At 41.4% G+C, this 17955-nt stretch overlaps 1 protein-coding gene across 7 annotated transcripts in view; it reads right to left on the reverse strand.

Annotated features, from left to right (window-relative positions):
• DOCK10 (dedicator of cytokinesis 10) overlaps window positions 1-17955 on the reverse strand; it is a 266256-nt gene that overhangs the window by 101329 nt on the left and 146972 nt on the right. For all 7 annotated transcript variants that reach the window (XM_042950329.1, XM_042950326.1, XM_042950328.1 and 4 more), the window contains exons 5-8: window positions 11668-11740; window positions 11267-11389; window positions 10879-11013; window positions 463-646 (exon numbers count right to left, since the gene is read on the reverse strand). In XM_042950329.1, coding sequence (XP_042806263.1) covers window positions 463-646; window positions 10879-11013; window positions 11267-11389; window positions 11668-11740 — 515 coding nt within the window. The remainder of the gene's footprint in view (window positions 1-462; window positions 647-10878; window positions 11014-11266; window positions 11390-11667; window positions 11741-17955) is intronic.

Raw genomic sequence — 17955 nt, forward strand, 5'->3', positions numbered from 1 at the left:
TGTCACATATAAGCTGATCTCAGTATGGTCAAGAAGTATCCATGAAAGATATCTTTCAATTAAAAGGAAGTAATGCATGTCTGTCTTTACATAATATCATGTTAATTAATTAAATCAAAGTAAAGTGAAGTAAAGGCTATGAAACACAAACTACCCCATCTAAGGTAACCTCCCATCAGACATGGGTACATTTTTAGTACTGCCGACAGATGATTTCCAGCCTCAAATCACTGCCAGTAAACTCAAAATCATACCTGCGTGTGGTGATCCTCACTATTCAGTAAAAGTCAAGCATTTCGGGGTGCTTTTCTGGAGCTCAGGGATGGATGAGCTAGTCTTGACAGCTACCACAGTTAACTAGTTAGCCTTGACAGCTACCACAGTTAACTGGTTCATTAGATGAACCAAACACACAGGTCACATTTTGCAAAGGAAGGGAAGGGGGGGCGCGTGCGTTCTCACCCAGCCCCAGATCTGCAAGCTCCGTGCTCCTCCTCCCCTGAGGTGGCCCCTCAGGACTGATTTGCAGGATGCGGTTCAGGGTGTGGATCCATTCATCCATATCTGACTCTGTTTCAGCCGCCAGCACAAAATAGGTTAGGTCATTCATTTTCAATTCAAAAGCATATTTTCTTAGTCTGTTATTCTGTGGTGCAAAAAGACAGACAGAAAGCAAAAACACCAGATAATAAGTCTTAGAGAGCGAGAGACATTTTTTAGGGGGTCGTGCTTCCGAAGTGTTTCCTTTATAGGAGAGTAACATAAAGAAGATGGGCCAAACGAAGGCCAAAATTTGGGTGGGAATGAATCATTCTGTTTGGTTTCTTTCAGGGCTTTTGGTGCTAAGATGTATTTTATTTAGGTTCTTGTTGATTGGATGATCGTGGTGGCTCAAAAATTTCACCTTCAGGCACATGTGGCAAGACACTCTAAACTTCTTCAAATCGTTGATTAGAGGGTCTGTCTTCACTTTCTCATCTTGTGTTCCGTCCACTATTCACTCCAGTTGGGTTTCTGGCCCCATGACACCCCGGAGCAGCACTAGCCATGGTCACTAACAAACTCTATGCTGCTGCATTATCCAAGACATTTCCTTTTTCGGATCTTCCTTGACTCTTCAGTAGAATTAACACGGTGGCTTCCACTTCCACATTCCTTCCACCATGTGCTCTGGTTACATGTTCTGTTGCTGCCGCAAGGCCTGAAGCAGCCCCTCCCCCGCGTGTACCTCACACGTACTCAGCACCACGTTTGTCCCTCATCTACTTAGGGGACCTGTAGTCAACTCTTCAGATCTCAGTCGAAGTTTCTCCAATTTCTCAGGACGAGGTTCTTGTCTTCCAGGGCACGTACAACAATTTGGAAGTCCATACGTATTCATTTTCATTTCTTTGTTTCGACCAACATGTGCCTCCTTCATGGCTGCCTCCAGAAGACCAGGTCAGTTCCACTCACGACTTTACCCTGTGCTGTCGCACAGAAGGGCTTAGTACCAGTGGGTTCAAAACACTCACCTTTTATAAGGGAATAGGATTGCCTCCTGATTTTGGGAAACTGACATTCATAGGGAAGAATGAATGAACAAAAGACTGGAAAACAGAAATTGGGGGCTGTGCAGAGAATTAAAATGGGCTCGGGGGTGAGCAGCCACTTTAGGCTGGCCTTCCAGGAATGGGCATCCAAGTTGAAATCTGTAAAACCACTGAACTATTCCAAGATGGGAGAAGCGCACTGAAACTGGAGGGAATACAAGAGCAAATTATTATGGTGCTTTTATACATTCCCGCCATGAGATTAGAATTATAAATTCAGAGCGGAACGATAGAGCCCGCGATGATATTAGCGTTATATTATCTGCAGTGGTTGTAAGAATTATTGAAGATATCCCATCTCTAATTCACTCTCAGTTAATTCTGATACAGGTAGTCAACCCTTACCCCTAGTCAACTCTGCTTTGAAGCCATTGGAGCACCCACAATTACAACAGTGCGAGGTCTATGGGCTTAAGACAACCAGGTAAAATGCAAATAGGAGAAGAACCGTAAGGTGAGAGTAACATTATAGTGTGGGATTGTGGCTGAATATCAAAATATAAGATTCTTTTAGGGGACAAGATTGCTATTCCTGGTGGCAAGAAAAAATAATTTGTAATATCCTCCTGGTAAGGTCTTTTTTCTTGGTGATGGTCTCAGAAGACTGTCCTCAAATAGCTTCCTTCTTTCAACTTCCACAACATCATGATGACTACCACAAATATGACACTTACTAACCACTTGCCGTCTAGATGGCAGGTACCGTGCTGAGCACGCATAGCTTTTATTCTGTTTCATCCCACAACAGCCCTGGGAGACAGACTGAATTATTCCATTTAACATGTAATGACATGGATGCTTGGGAGATAAATTGAAATGTGCTTGGGATTCTACAGGTAGCAAGTGGCAGAGAAAGGAAAAAAACCTCTTTATCCTCTAACCCACTGAGATGATCAGGGGCAAAGATGTTCACCAAATGCTGTTTCCCTTCCTTGTCCCCTTCCTGGCACAATCACATCCCGAAGGGCTGGTCACGGCCTGGGAGGTCATGGCTTCTCTAAGCACTGACAATAGACAAGGGTAACAAATACACCTCAAGAAAAAGAAAAATTCAGGAGAAAAAAGAATTAGCTAAAAAAACCAGCTGTGATTCTCACTGTAGAACTTCATAGCTCAAATGCCACTTTCTAGATTCTTCCAAGGACACGCTCTTGGCTCTGACCCATACTCCTTGTAACAACTCACTCGCTGGCTGGCTTTTTAAATAGTCTATGAACTTGATATGGGCAGAGGCTGACTGGTTATCCTCACTACTCAGTGCAGTAGTGGTATTCCTTCAAAAAGACAGATTTCGTGCTGTGCAAAAACAGACATATTAGCTGCCCTGGCTGAACAGGGGAGACAGGCATTAACCAGTTAATCACAAAAATGTGAAATTGGAAGATAAACATACTTAGATTCTGTGTGAATGTGCTGAAGAAGAGGTGTAAACTTAAGGTATAAAAACTCTTCTTGAGAACCAGAAAGCTATTGCGATATGAGAATATTGTTGTTCTCTCAAGACCCTCTGGGGTCTAGGAAAGCAGAGGACAGGATGATTTTGACTCATAAAAAGCCAGAGCTGCATTTTGAGGCTATTTTGGCTGCAATATAAACACAGTGGGGGTTGCCAGAAAGATAGCTGTGGCCCCAAACTTTAGGGGGCAAAGCAAACATACAGGCAGCTTCTTTAAGAATGCAAATTCTTATGGGAATGCAAGCTGGTGTAGCCACCCTGGAAAACAGCATGGAGGTTCCTCAAAAAACTAAAAACCGAACTACCCTACGACCCAGCAATTGCACTACTAGGCATTTATCCAAGGGATACAGGTGTGCTGTTTCGAAGGGACACATGCACCCCCATGCTTATAGTAGCACTATCAACAATAGCCAAAGTCTGGAAAGAGCCCAAATGTCCATCGATGGATGAATGGATAAAGAAGATGTGGGATATAGATACAATGGAGCATTACTCGGCAATCAAAAAGAATGAAATGTTGCCATTGGCAACTACGTGGATGGAACTGGAGGGTATTATGCTAAGTGAAATTAGTCAGAGAAAGACAAAAATTGTATGACTTCACTCTTATGAGGACTTTAAGAGACAAAACAGATAAACATAAGGGAAGGGAAACAAAAATAATATACAAACAGGGAGGGGGAAAAAACAGAAGAGTCTCCTAAATATGGAGAACAAACTGAGGGTTGCTGGAGGGGTTTTGGGGGGCGGATGGGCTAAATGAGTCAGGGGCATTAAGGAACCTACTCCTGAAATCATTGTTGCACTATATGCTAACTAATCTGGATGTAAATTTTAAAAAATAAAAACAAAATTAAAAAAAAGAATGCAAATTCTTAGAAGCTATAATCTCCACAGGAGGTGTGGGTGGACTCCCTCCACACACCCTAACACACACTTCTGGCAGGTCTCATGAAGGAGGTCCATAAAAACCCATGCGGCCTGCACTGACACAGAGGGTCTAAGGGCAAAGACAGCTTGGCCTCGAGCAAGTGTAAAAGGAGATAGTTTTCCTTCATAAAACAACAGGAACAGAAATAGATACAGAGGAAAGAACTCGAAACGCTCAGAGTTCAGGGCACAGCTTTGGCTGGAACACTGTTAAGGATCTGAACACAGCAAAATGCAAGCCAGTCTTAGTGTTGTCTTGAAAACAAACAGATTAAAGAATCTGTTTAATTAATCTCATGTCATAAATAATGTAGACAAGGAGATGAAAAGCCATGTAAAATGCTTACATTAATTGTATGACTTAAAAGTCAATGGAACTGCGACCTGCTTTCAAATGCAGAGGAGAAGGAACTCAGAGAATTCCAGACAGAAAACAGGACAAAACATAGACACTAAAACTTGATTTTCCAAACTGTATACTCTACTTCAAGTGAATTGGAAAATGGGTTGCTGATGTCAACAATCTTATAAAAAATATTTTGCAAAAATTTGGGCAAACTGTAACAAGCCCTTATTTCTCCAAAGGGCGTATTTATCAATGAAATAAATATTCTATCTGCAGCTTCTCAAAAACCGAATTATCTTTTTCTATTTGGAGCGGAACAGAACTACTTACAGTCATAGAGAAGCTTACACTGGGGAAGACTGTGATGCCTAAGTGGTTTTCTATCTCCTTCTCTGTGATCTCTAACATAATGGCATATAAAATCACAAAAAAAAAGAAAGGACAAAAATAGGAAAATCAATGGGACATTTTAATAATCTTGAAATGCAGTTGTTATGTCATTATAGTGGTAATCAGGAAATAATCATGTTCTTTTTTTTCGATCTCCCAGTTTTCCTGTTTCCCTGAAAACAGTGTCCTTTGTGGCAGACGTGACTCCTCCGTTTACTAAAGCTCACCACAGTCCATCTACACAGCTTCATAAAAAGCAGGAAACTGTGAATATGTCCTAATGCCAACTGACATGTTTAATGAGTTGTAGCCAACTGGTCTGTTTCCACAATACTCATCTGGAAAGGTTCCGAAATAGAAACTCCAACAAAGCTACCAAAGCCAATGGAGAAATGAGTATCAAAGCAAGTTACCCGAACAAAATATTCCATTGTGCCTAATACGTTACTAGCATCTTTTGCAGGAACAAAAGAAGAGTTCCCAAAAGAAACACACAACATCACATCCAGGTTACTGGGGTTGGTGGCTACCATTGATGTAGTCCTTTCCATTCTCTGTATGTTTGTTTGTGCATTTCATTCAACAAAAATGTACTGGGTACCTTCTGTGTGTCAGGTGCACAGCATTAAAAACATTCAAATAAAGCACTCGCCCTCATTGAACTTGCATTCCAGTGTATAAAAACATTCAAATAAAGCACTCGCCCTCATTGAACTTGCATTCCAGTGTGATGGAGTGTCCGTAAACAACTAAGCAGAAATATAGCGTACGTACTATGCATGTGCTATAGGTAAAGTACAATAAAGTCTCAAGCAGTGATATATTCTGTATCTTATATATCTTATATGTTATATGATAGTCTTACATTATGTCATCAGAACCTATTGTTTGAGATGTGCCACTCATTTTCTCTGCATGTGCTCCATTTATTTTTTCTTTCTACGCATCGCCCCACAGGCTGGGAGTTCTTTGAAGACAGAAGCCACATTTGACTCATATTTGGCTTTCCCACAAAGCCTAGCATAACTAAGTTTTCAATATATGTTTGCTGAAATAAATCCTCCCCCTAAAACCCACTGCTTAAAGCTACGCATGAGCATATCTTTGTAGTACTTCTTCCGTCCATGTGGCTTATGCAGGATAGATGTATGAATATGTGCAGGCATGCCCATAGGATGTATGATTATCAGCTTATTTCCTTGGGCATCTTCCTGTAGTTTTGGACATCCCTCCACTTCAAACCTATTTTTGCCATTTATTAGCTCTGTGATTTGGGAAAGCCACTCTATCTCCCTGAGTTTTATTTTAATAAACTGGGACAATAATGATGCGCGTTCCATCAACTGGTGCCACATAATGTATCAGATAAAAGTACAGTGTCATTCTGGTTTTTATTGTTATCATTGGAAATGAGATTTTATTTATTTATTTATTTATTTATTTATTTATTTATGGAAGTTTATTTATTTTGAGAGAGAGCACGCGCGCACGTGTGTGCAAGCAGGGGAGGCGCGGAGAGATGGGAAGAGAGAGAAGCTCCAGCAGGCTCCTGTTGTCAGAGCAGAGCCCCACCGGGGGCTTAATCTCAAGAACCTTGAGATGGCGACCTGAGCTGAGATCCAGAGTCAGATGCTTAACCAACCGAGCCACCTAGGCGCCCCGGAAATGAGATTCTTTAGAGCTGGAGTTTGCTAATGTGAAGTTTATAGGTCAGATTTAGTTTCTAGATTTGTTTTCCTTGGCAGTTTTCCCCTCCCGATTTAACTACGTTTCTGTGGGCATGCACACTCCAAGCTGCTCCCTGCTGTCCCACACCTGGCCCCACTTCCTTCAGGTGGTGGGCTTCCTGAGCTGCAGAATGTATCCAAGTTTCTAGACTTCAGTTAAGCACGTGAGGCCACGGTCTTGGAACCCATGTCCACAAGGTGGTAGATTCGGCCCCGAGGAGGAAATAAACAGCGTTTGGCCCCCTACCCCCCATTTACGCCTGCATAAAGTGACATCGCTCATTATTAATGTTGCGGTGGGAACCCTAGAAGACGGGATGCTTGGACTATTCATTCTCTTCCACAGTGGCAAGATCTTGAATAGATGGATGGATGGGCCAATGGATGAATGAATAAGAAGACCCTGAAGGAATCAGATGGGATAATACAGGCCTAGACGTCCCTTGGCCCCAGATCAAAACTGAAGCAGCAAAAACCAGAAGTTCTGTTCCAGATTGGGAGTGCATGGGGTATAAAACACATCTAATGTCACTATTTGATTATAGTACAAAATGGAAACTATTGTCAATTTTTTTTTAAATCAAGATCTAAAAAATTTCCAACCGTAAATATTACCACAAATCTCTGAGAAACTTGGGTAGGAGTTTCCTTCTGCTTGATGTCACCCTTGAAATATATTTCTAAGAATTCCAACGATTATTCTTAGAAAAACACAATGACATAGATTGGGTCTGAATGAAGCAACCAAAATGGCTTGTTCACAGAAGACTGTTAGGAGCTTGGACTTCCTAAGAATGCCAGAGGGTAGGTATCACTTCTGAGGTAAAGTTTTTGTTCCTTTTTTCTGTTTTATTCAAGAGAAACCGATAATGATTCTTGACAAAACAGGTCTGACTCATTCTATTATTCATTTGTTCTGTGATCCTGTGTGTACATGTTTCGTCTTCAGGCACATTTTGTACCTGAGAGCTTGGGAGAGCAATGACTAAACTTGCTTCTTATTTGAGAATCTTCTTTCCACTTGTAAGACCTCATAAGCCAGAGACAGCCATAAGCAAATATGTAAGAACCAGGATCCAGACACAAGGTGGTACATAACCCAGACATCTATCTTCCCAGTGATCTCAAGAAGTTGGAGGTCCTCCCTCCCCAAAGGGCTACAAGTTCTTGATAAATAGGAATAGAAATGAAGGGGTATAGGGCTAAACTCTTTCAAAGATATAGTAGTGTTCCCGAATATTTGAATGGCCATCTACTGGGGAGTGAAATAGAAATGCAGCTGTGCTTTAAGGTGCAACATCTACCTTGGCGAATCCTGCTAGCTGGCCCAGAAGAGTTCATTCATCACTGTTCTGTGCTCCTAGAACATTCAATAGCAGGTGTTGTTGATAGCTTTTGTGACACTGTGTAATCATTAACAATGAGCCTATGTTCCTCTCTGGTTTTGACTTCAGCAGGGAGTTCTCAATGCCTAAGCACAGTTCCTAGTATGTCATACACACTCAATAAGTTTGTTGAATGAAAAAATACATGAGTGAATAAAAACTAAATGAATAAAGAAGAATATTTAGATAGAAATTTCAGGAAGGTGAATGGAGATTTCCTAGGTAGGTCTTTCCCCAGTGGAATGTCTATTTCTCAAAGTTGTGATCTTTGCACCTGACGGAAAGCCTATCACCAGCTGGCACTGACCTTTACTGCTCACTTGCTTGTACTTAGGGACTTACGTCCCACATTTTTCCTTAAGCTCTTCTTTCCTGCTTACCTTTGAACTCAGGCAAAAAGCCTGAAGGGCACAGCACCCCATGATAAAAACCAAAACTACTCCTCAAACAATAACTGCCCAGGCGAAGAACTGTGGCCCAGAAGGTCCAGACCAGTTTGAACTCAACCCCTGACTCACACCAGTGCAGATGGACCATGGAGTGACCCACAGAGTAACCAACAATTACCTTTACCTCATTACAATATTAAAATCTCTCCTCCGAGAGGAACACAGGCCTCATTTCTAAAACATACAATGTATATATATAGGTATATTTCCTTAAGTCACCTGTATGACCTCATGCTTAGACCTACATACGATGACAAGGTTCCCCTTTCTAAATATTCATCCTAACCCTAAATAAAGGGATCCCACTCACCCTTGCTCGGGGAGTTATTCACCACGATCTCCGTATTTGCTGCGCGTGAAGTCTTTTTTTTTGTGAGATAGCTCACCTGGTGTAGCTTCTACCTGTGACTCACCAAGGAGCGAAATCACGTTAGTTTGGTTACAAGACTAGGGAAGAAAGGCTGAAGGCACACGGTCTCCCAGATCCTTTTCCATGCTAGCACGTTGTTTGAGTTTTTACAGATGAGGAACCTGAGCTCAGAGTCCGAGTAACTTACTCAAAGCCTCCAAAAGTAAGTGGTGAAACCAGGATTTGAACGCTGACCTGTATGAACCCCAAACTTTGTTTTCTCCTAGAAGACACTCTCCAGCTCCAAGGCACCACTTCAGCAGAGACTGAAGTACAGTCTAAGACGTGATGGAGAAGTTCCCGTAGTCAAGGTCAGGTTTGAGCACCGAGATGCGTGCTCAACACCGAGTTAATAGGATTCTCCGAAGAAGCAATGTCACAGTAATACGTATCTCTGTGAGCTGGATATACAGCACGGGCTACAGTGATACTGCCTAAAAGATGGTAATGCATTTGCTAGAGCGAGCTTTGAAGGAAAAAAATGGAAAAGAAAATACCTAAGAGTTTTAGCTCAGTTTCTAGAGAATGTAATCGTTGATCTTTCACCTACTGCGGGAAGTTTTACTTGACATTTCTAAAGCATTTCTAAAGCCGAAGCTTCCTTTGCGGCCAACAATAGAAAACCATCTCCACCCTCCATTAAGATCCTTATTGCCCTTTCCATATGGAAAGCTGGCATCTGCATTAAAATGCAATTATCTTTCACTTCTAGCCGACTACTCTGCTACACTTAATTAATTCTTTCCTTTTAAAGTTCAGCATTAGTACTTTCTGGAGGAATTCCAGATTTTAACAGATAGACCATCCAGAAAAAGCCCAGGCCTAAGTGACTGGAGAGAGCTCCATTTCGCATCCACATATCCGAGTGCCCCTTGGTATTAATCCAAGACGGAATCTCAGCTCTGGAGCCAGCTGCGTCGACGCCTGCAGGTGACTGGGAAGAGAAGGTCTGCTCCTGGTGACCGGTGACCAGAAACACAGTCCTCAACCTCCCCAAGCCAGCATCCTTTTGTGAAATTCAAGATGAGGCTGCTGTAAGGTTTGGTTGCTTTGATTGTTACGTAAGAGGGAATAGGAGGCTCCTTACTTCCTGAGAGCGAAAAGAATAAATGAAAGCATGATGTCCAGATGAGGTCTATGGAGTTATTCTGCTTCCCTTTGCCACAGTGGTCTATGTCGCATCGCACACTAAGAACAATCACACGCTAAGAAGAACTTCCGGAACAGTATGGTCCGTTAAAAGCGCCGTGTCTGTTTCTGAAATTAAGCTCTTGGGAATCGATGTAATCCTCGTCTTTGAAGGAAACCTCCTCTTAGAAGGAAGAAGATTATATGTGCGCTGCCAATGTACTACCTCATTATCACCCAATAATAAAGATAGGATTTACGAAGCATAGTGAGCTATACGGTTTATATATTATTGAATTCTTTAGCTCAGTGGCGTTGTATGCTGCAGCCACACAGGTGGTCATTTTCTCCTTCTCGTTGAATATACCAGACTTGCTCTTGCCTCAGGCCCTTTGCACTTGCTGCCCCCGCTCATTCTTTAGTTTTCAGATCAAATAATTTCTCTATGAAGATGTTTTTTTTTTCTCACTTCTGGAGCACTGGTACTCCTTTCCAACCTGACCATTTGTCTCTCTGCCTCCCACAGCCCCATTTCTTTTCTTCACTCCAGATTTCACCCACTGATTCCATTCCGTTGATTTTTTTTCTTTGTGTATTTTCTATTATTTTTCCTTTGTTGAAAGTGAGTTTTGTGAAAGCAGAAACTCGGGTTGTGTTGTTTTCCACCGGATCTCTAAAGTCAAGAACAGTTTTTGACTCATTTCAGATACTCCATAAACACTTGAATGAATGATGACTGGATGAACACACTCTTTGATTAAAAAGCCCAAAAGGGGAGGCGCTCCTGGATGGCTCAGTCAGTTAAGGGTCCAACTCTTGATTTTCGGCTTAGGTCATGATCTTGTGGTTCGTGAGATCAAGCCCCGAGCAGAACAGAGCCCTGCGTCGGGCTCTGTGCGGACATCACGAAGCCTGCTTGGGATTCTCTCTCTCCCTTTCTCTCTCTGCCTCTCCCCCCCATTTTCTCTCTCTCTCAAAATAAATTAAAAAAAAAATTAACAACAACAACAACAAATCCAAGAGGGGAAAACAAAACTCAAGGAGGAAAGGGATATCTACTCACCTGCACCACACCTGTACAGGAATCCAAAAAGATGCAGCCTTTGGGCTCTTTGGATATCTTTTCATCTTTGTAAAAATTCATGATGTAGGAGTTATCTGGCAACTGAGTCAGCTGGAAGTAGCGCTTTTTGAATGACTAAAGAAAGGGGAAGAAACAGACAGGTAGTTCAAAATGCAGTGTGCTAGTACAGAAATTAGAAATTCTGAAATTCCTTCGGGCGCGCTACATTCTTGGGCACTGTTCTAGGGAACAGCGCCCTCCTTCCTCATAAATAAAATATGACCCGAAACATAAACTCGATGCAAATGACACTCCTCTGTGCTGTGACCAAAGGAGGGGGTGTCCAGAGAACTGGCAGAAACAAAGATGAGCCTTGATGTCTCCTTACCCGAACAGTAACGGTATTGTTCACGGTGCTATTGAAATTCCCCTTGTAGAGCCAGCCAGACTTGAAAACTCCGGTTCCTCCAGCTCCCCCACCGCCCTTAGAAGATGAGTGGGAGGTGGTATCCTGTGGAAGAGGAACCAAGGGCATGACTGCAACCTTTCGTGAATCCCACATCTTAGACGCTGCACTTACAAATGAGCCTCCTCTTTCTCTCTTCGACGCGTCTTAAATAATCATGTTCCATTTCAAAGCGAATGTGACTCATTTGGACTCAAAGCCCCTTCCACAAATAGCTATGGCAGCTTCCTTGTAAAATTGGTCAGAATGTGGAATACTCTAGTGGAGGACAGGAACTAATTGTCCTCCTGATTTAAACACTTAGCTTTCAGTAATTTACTTACTTCATCCTTATCAGCGTCTTCATGGTCCACCTCAAAGGAATGTGAAGGAAGTTTCTCTGGTTTGTATTCTGCTCTGAGAGTAAAGAAAAAAAAAAAAAAAGAGTTTCTGATTTGTCATTTGAGACCTGACTTTCATTTTCCGCTGTTCCCCTAGGTAACAACCGTTGTGTTTTTCGAAAAAATAATGTAATCTTGTGAGGGCCCGATCTCCTTTGGAAGCATTAACTTTCTGCTACACCATTACATTTTATCTCCGGTAAATAAATCTCTGTTTTAAACCGTGGAGTTACTATTTATACAGATTTACACATGTCTTCTTGAATGAGATGAAGGCAAGCAGGACAATTTTAAAGCTCTGGTGGTTTGTATGCTTCTTCCTCTACCTTCTGCTGTGGAATATGAAGCAGTGCTGTTTTCATTTCCATTTCACCATTACATGGCGAGTCTTAAGGGTACGGGATGGCCATTGGAAAAACCATGTTCCCGAGAACCAGCCCGTGCTCTGGCCACTAGGTTGCGCTGTTCCCCTAACAGTGGCCTCCCCTGAAGTCTGCCCCAACTTGATTAAGCCGAAGGGTGCTCGCTTTGTGCCTTTCCGTGGTAGTCCTGAAATGCTGACCAGCCCGGAAGAGTCAGCGTGTGCACCTGATACTATCAATGGCAAAACAGGAGAAAGGTAAACTTCCTTTGGCTTGATTCTATTTCACAAGTCATGGCTGGATGGAGAGTGGTCAACAGCGTCTGAGGTTCGGACATTCCTTGATACTTAGTGAGAGAATCCTACGTGTAGAGTTGGCCTGGGATATTCATTTTGTTTAAGGTGATTTATGTTGTGTAGAAGCAACCTGGGAATCTGACTATTGAGAAGAAAAGTCCAGGGGTGCTCTTCGAGTTATTCCTGTCACAAATCTTTTCCTATGTTGACGGTATTCCAGATAGGAAGGGGCATGACCAAGACCTCTTTATACTTCAGTATGCATAAAATTACCAGACTGCATTCACATAGGGATTCAGTGGATTCAAGTGGGTTCAAAATACTCTTTACCTTTCCTCTGAAAGACCTGAAAATGCCCATTCCTGGTTCACAGCAGGGCAGGTAGGAGCACAGACAGAACACTGACCTCACTAATAAAATGGAAAAGCTTGAGATCAGAGTCACATTCTCTATAACTGATAATAGATTTTTTTTTCAATTGTGATAAAATATACATAACAGAAAAATTACGATTTTAACCATTTTCACGTGTACAGATCAGTGGCACAAAGTACGTTCACATTGTTGTGCAACCATCACAAAAGTCCGTCTCGTTCCCAAAATGACGCTGTACCCACTACACAACAGTTCCATATCTTTCCCTTCCCCCACCCCTGGTAACCACTGTTCTACTTTCTGCCTCTGTGTATTTGGCTATTCTGGGCACCTCATCTTATGTTTCATTGCGTGTCTGGCTGATTTCATTTATTGTAAAATGCCCTCGAGGTTCATTCGTGTCGTGGCCAGTATTGGGATTTCATTCTTATACAAGGCCAGATAATATTCTACTGTAGTCTAAAAAGAGTTCACACCCCCAAAGCTGTTTCCATGAAGACACCCTGGAATCTAAAAATTAGGACTCTCTCCATGTAGATGCTGGGTACATGTCTATTATGACGCTTACCTGAATCTGTTGATTCCCTCCACCAGATCACATGTTTTTTTTAGTTTTATTTATTTATTTACTTAGTTATTTATTCTGAAAGAGAGAGAACCAGCAGGGGAGGGGTAAAGAGAGAGGGAGACAGAGGATCTGAAGCAGGCTCTGTGCTGTCAGCAGAGAGCCCAAGGCAGGGCTCAAACTCATGGACTCTGAGATCATGACCTGAGCTGAAGTTGGATGCTTAACCAACTGAGACACCCAGGTGCCCCAAGATTACATGTTTCTTAAAGCCAGAGACTCCAATGAAGTCCCATCTACAGCGTCCCCAGGCTTTGTCTTTTTCTACTGTAGGGACGCTCAATACGCATTTGCTGATTGCATCAGTGATAGGCAAGGTGAACAAGGAGACAGAGAAGCAAAATAAGACAACATGGTATCATTTAAAACTGTTTTTGGAAGACATCTTGGGGACGCCAAAACACATATTTTTGGTGGCCAACATCCTAAGACGCACCTCCCGTGTGTTAAAAGAGGTTTTGAAAAATGATCTTAGTATTGTGAATTTATTTTATAAGTTCAGATTATATGTTACTTGCTACCAAAACCAATAGCTAAGAAAAATAAAGCTATTCTGGGGTACACAGTAGTTGATATTGCGTATTAAGGATGATATCTGGGGTCTCCCTTCAGCCCCAGTCCCAATTTATTTGTCCATTTTTGTTCAGTTGTATAGCCTTGATATGAAATCCCAAGACCCATAGGTAAGTAGTTGTAAATGGTAACAGGCTTATTTAAAAGCCAGAGGCTTGAAAGAAGGGTGGTAGGAGATGTGTATTTTAAATTTATCTCCCCCACAGGTTCTGGCACATGGTAAGAACAGAATAAGTATTTGTCCACTGATGTATATGAAATTATTCGAGTGGGTATGCATTATTCCAAATTCCAGAAATATATTAATACATACATAATGCAGCCTTGTTCCTCCAAGACTTATTTGTAAGTTCAAAGAAGTTGAAAACTCTATACCAAGATAGCAGAACTTCTGTACTTAAGTTTAAATATGTACTTTGCAGCATATAGCTTTTTAGTGAATTATATATGTGTGTAATTAGACGTTTGTGTACAAATACTAGAACTTCACAGTCCAGTGTAATTTGGGTGTTGTACTGAGAAGAAAACGAAGTCCGTAACAGTTACATAAACACACAGTGGAAGAAGTTGGACTAGAAGTCCTATTTTCTAAAATGCTACTTGCTGTATGTAGGGTAAGTTAATCAAACCATCTTTAATAAGCACATTAAGTAAGACTAGAGCCATTATTCTCTTCCAAAGGATCGTGGTGTATCTGTACTCCATCCTCTTTCTTACAGAGCCTTAGGGATACTCGAGCTTATCTGTGTCAGTGCCCCCAATGTTAACTTGTTCTGCCTCTTTTGGTTATGGTCAACTTATGTGAAGGCTGAGCCAGTCGCAGGTGACAGTGTTACTTTAGGACCACTGGGAAATGTTTCCTATCCTACCCAAAATATCCCTTTTCTCCAAAAGAGCCTAACAACATCTTGACAATCCTAAACAAAAAGCAATCACTTTCACCTTTTCATTTGGTTGGCAAAATAAAGCCCCTAAACACAACCCTTCCCTCTCTTCCCTCATCCAGCGAGGCAACACATTGCCTGAAATTCAGGGGCAGGTTCAAATGGCTGACTTCAGAGCAATTACTCCAAGCGTTTTGTCTGCAGAGAAGGGAACATGAGTGTTCCAGGATTCTTAAAATGATAGCAGGGCAGTAAAGGGAGTATTAAAGAAACATCCTAAGTGAAAGATAAAAGCATTCGTAGGGAAGACTAAGGAAGAGGCAGCACAGATAAACTTGAACATGGAAGGTCAACATCTGGCTCAGGCATCATCCTATGCTCTATGCCAATTATTTCCTATTAGTCTCCCTGTGACCTTGGTACAATTCTGTTTCTGAACTTCTTATTCTGTCCTCTACTGCCAGCATGACTTACCCTTTCTTCTCTTTCTTACAAAAGACTAATTTTATAGGCATTTGTTCTTGGTAATAGTGGATCACAATAGTGGCCATGTTCCTCAAATATATCGAGATAGATAGATAGATAGATAGATAGATAGATATCTCATGTTTTCTTTATCCATTCATGCATCAACGGACATTTAAGTTGTTTCCGTGTCTTGGCTGTTATAAACAATGCTGCAGTGAACATAGAATGCATGTATCTTTTTGCATTCATGTTTTTGTTTTCTTCGGATAAATACCCAGAAGTGGAGTTGCTAGGTCATATGGGAGTTCTGTTTCTAATTTTTTGAGGGACCCCCATACAGTTTTGCATAGTGGCTGTACCAGTTTACATTCCCACCAATAGTGCATGAGGGTTCCCCTTGTTCAACATCCTCATTAACACTTGTTATTTCTTGTCCTTTTGATACTAACCATTCTAATGGGTGGGAGGTGGAATCTCCTTGTGGTTTTGATTTGCATTTTCCTGATGACTAGTGTTGTTGAGCACCTTTCCAGGTACCGGTTGGCCACTGTCTGCTCTCCTTGGAAAAAATGTTTATTCAGATCCTTTGCCCACTTTTTAGCCGGATTGTTATATTTTTTGTTATTGAGTTGTATGAGTTTTTTGTATATTTTGGATATTAGTCATCAGATATAGGATTTGCAAATATTTCCTCCCATTCTGAAGGTTGCTTTTTCATTATGTTGATGGTTTCCTTCGCCGTGCTGAAGCTTTTGAGTTTGGTGCAAGGCCACCTGTTTATTTTTACTTGGAATGCAGTCGGATCTAAAAACTCATTGCCAAGACTGATGTCCCGGAGGTCACCATCTAGTTTTCTTCTAGGAGTTTTATGGTTCCAGGTCTCACATTCAAGTCTTTAATCCACTTTGAATTAATTTTTGTGTCCAGTGTAAGAAGTGGTCCATTTCCATTCTTTTGTACATGTCTGTCCAGTTTTCCCAACACTATTTATTGAAGAGACTGTCCTTTCCCCACGGTATAGACTTGGCTCCTTTGGCATCATGTAGTTTTTGTCATTCTTGTCTCTTGTGAATCCCAAATTCAGCGCTGGATTTTATGTATGAAGGCTTACATTTTACATTCTAGCCTGAAATAATGTTCTCTCCACTATCCGTCTATGAACAGATACTCAAAAAAAAAAAAAAAAAGTGAGGTTCTTAAAAACACAATAACACAATTTCAAATTTAAAGAATAAAAATTAGGTGAATAAACACACTTCGTTTTTCACTCTTCCACAACTGCAAGGTTTCATTTTGTAGCCTCAGCAACCCATAAAAAGAAATGATCAGTTTAAATTGGTAGCGGGCATTGGAGAATTCTTCTAATCCAGGAGGCACGAACATGATTTACTTCTAATAGCCTCTGAAGGCCAACTAAATGATCTGTTTCTACTACTGACCTAAATATGTGTGTAGTCTTTAATGGGGAGTGCTTCACTTTGTAAAATCATTTAAAAAAAGATTTTTTTCATTCAGTCTTACAGTCTTCATCATTTCAGGGGATGTGTGAAGATTACATTCTAGAACTTCTGATTTTCACATAGTTCATTGAAATCTCTGACTTTGTGGCAGGAGTATTCTTCCCCTTCGTGGTATCAACTTCTACTTCCTTTAGTTAATTAAGGGAAATTCTCAACGATATTTTCGTTACTTTTGTCTACTTCTCATGAGGTTCTTCTCATGCTCCATGATATCCAGACCTTGTTTTTGTTCGAGGTGGTTCCTCTGTTGTTTTAATGGAGAACGAATACCGTGAAGGCAAAATCTCTCATATATTTTTTTTTCTTGATGGCATCATGAAGATAAAGAAAAGATGTTTGGGGATCAAGCTGCTAAAGATTCCAACAGACCTGAAGTCAGTGGGAAGGCACATACTTGGAAGGGCAGCTAAATGCCACTTTCTACAATCTCTCACTTCATATGAGATCTTCCAACCGCTTGGATGCAGTTTCCAAGTCGTGACCACTTCTCAGAACCGTTTTCAGAAAGAGGAAGTCTCGATGGTAAAAAAAAAAATACTTTTCAATTGTGCCTACAAAACGTGTGTGACTAAGGCCCAGACACTCTGAATATACACAGTAATTACTCACGAAAGCCGGGGGTATGGTAGACCTTCTTAGCACGAAAGTCCATACGGGAGGTTATATCAGGAGTGACCTGAATTTAAGGGGATGTCCAGAGATTTGGTAAAAGTTAATGTTGGCTGTTTGCAAAAAGGTTTGCTGCTTTGGAGGAACATTGTTTTGTTCTTTACAGTAATGCAACGGAAAAATACTGGGCGCCTGGGTGGCTCAGTCGGTTAAGTGTCCAACTCTTGATTTCAGCTCAGGTCAAGATCTCGTTGTTTGTGAGACTGAGCCCTGAAATGGGCTCTGCGCTGATAACGTGGAGCTTGCTTGGGATTCTCTCTTCTTCCCTCTCTGCCCCTCCCTGGCTCTCTGTCTCTCTCTCTCAAAATAAATAAAAACTTAAAGAAATAAAGAAATAGAATAGCCTCCTTCCCATTCACATCTTTCTTTTTTTTTTTCCTGTATACTCACTGCTACAATCCCATTCTCCTTAGAGTACACCAAATGATCTTTTAAAGAATTAAACTGGATCACATCACA

Source organism: Panthera leo, chromosome C1 (assembly GCF_018350215.1).
Source record: "Panthera leo isolate Ple1 chromosome C1, P.leo_Ple1_pat1.1, whole genome shotgun sequence".
NCBI classification, from domain to species: Eukaryota; Metazoa; Chordata; class Mammalia; order Carnivora; family Felidae; genus Panthera; species Panthera leo.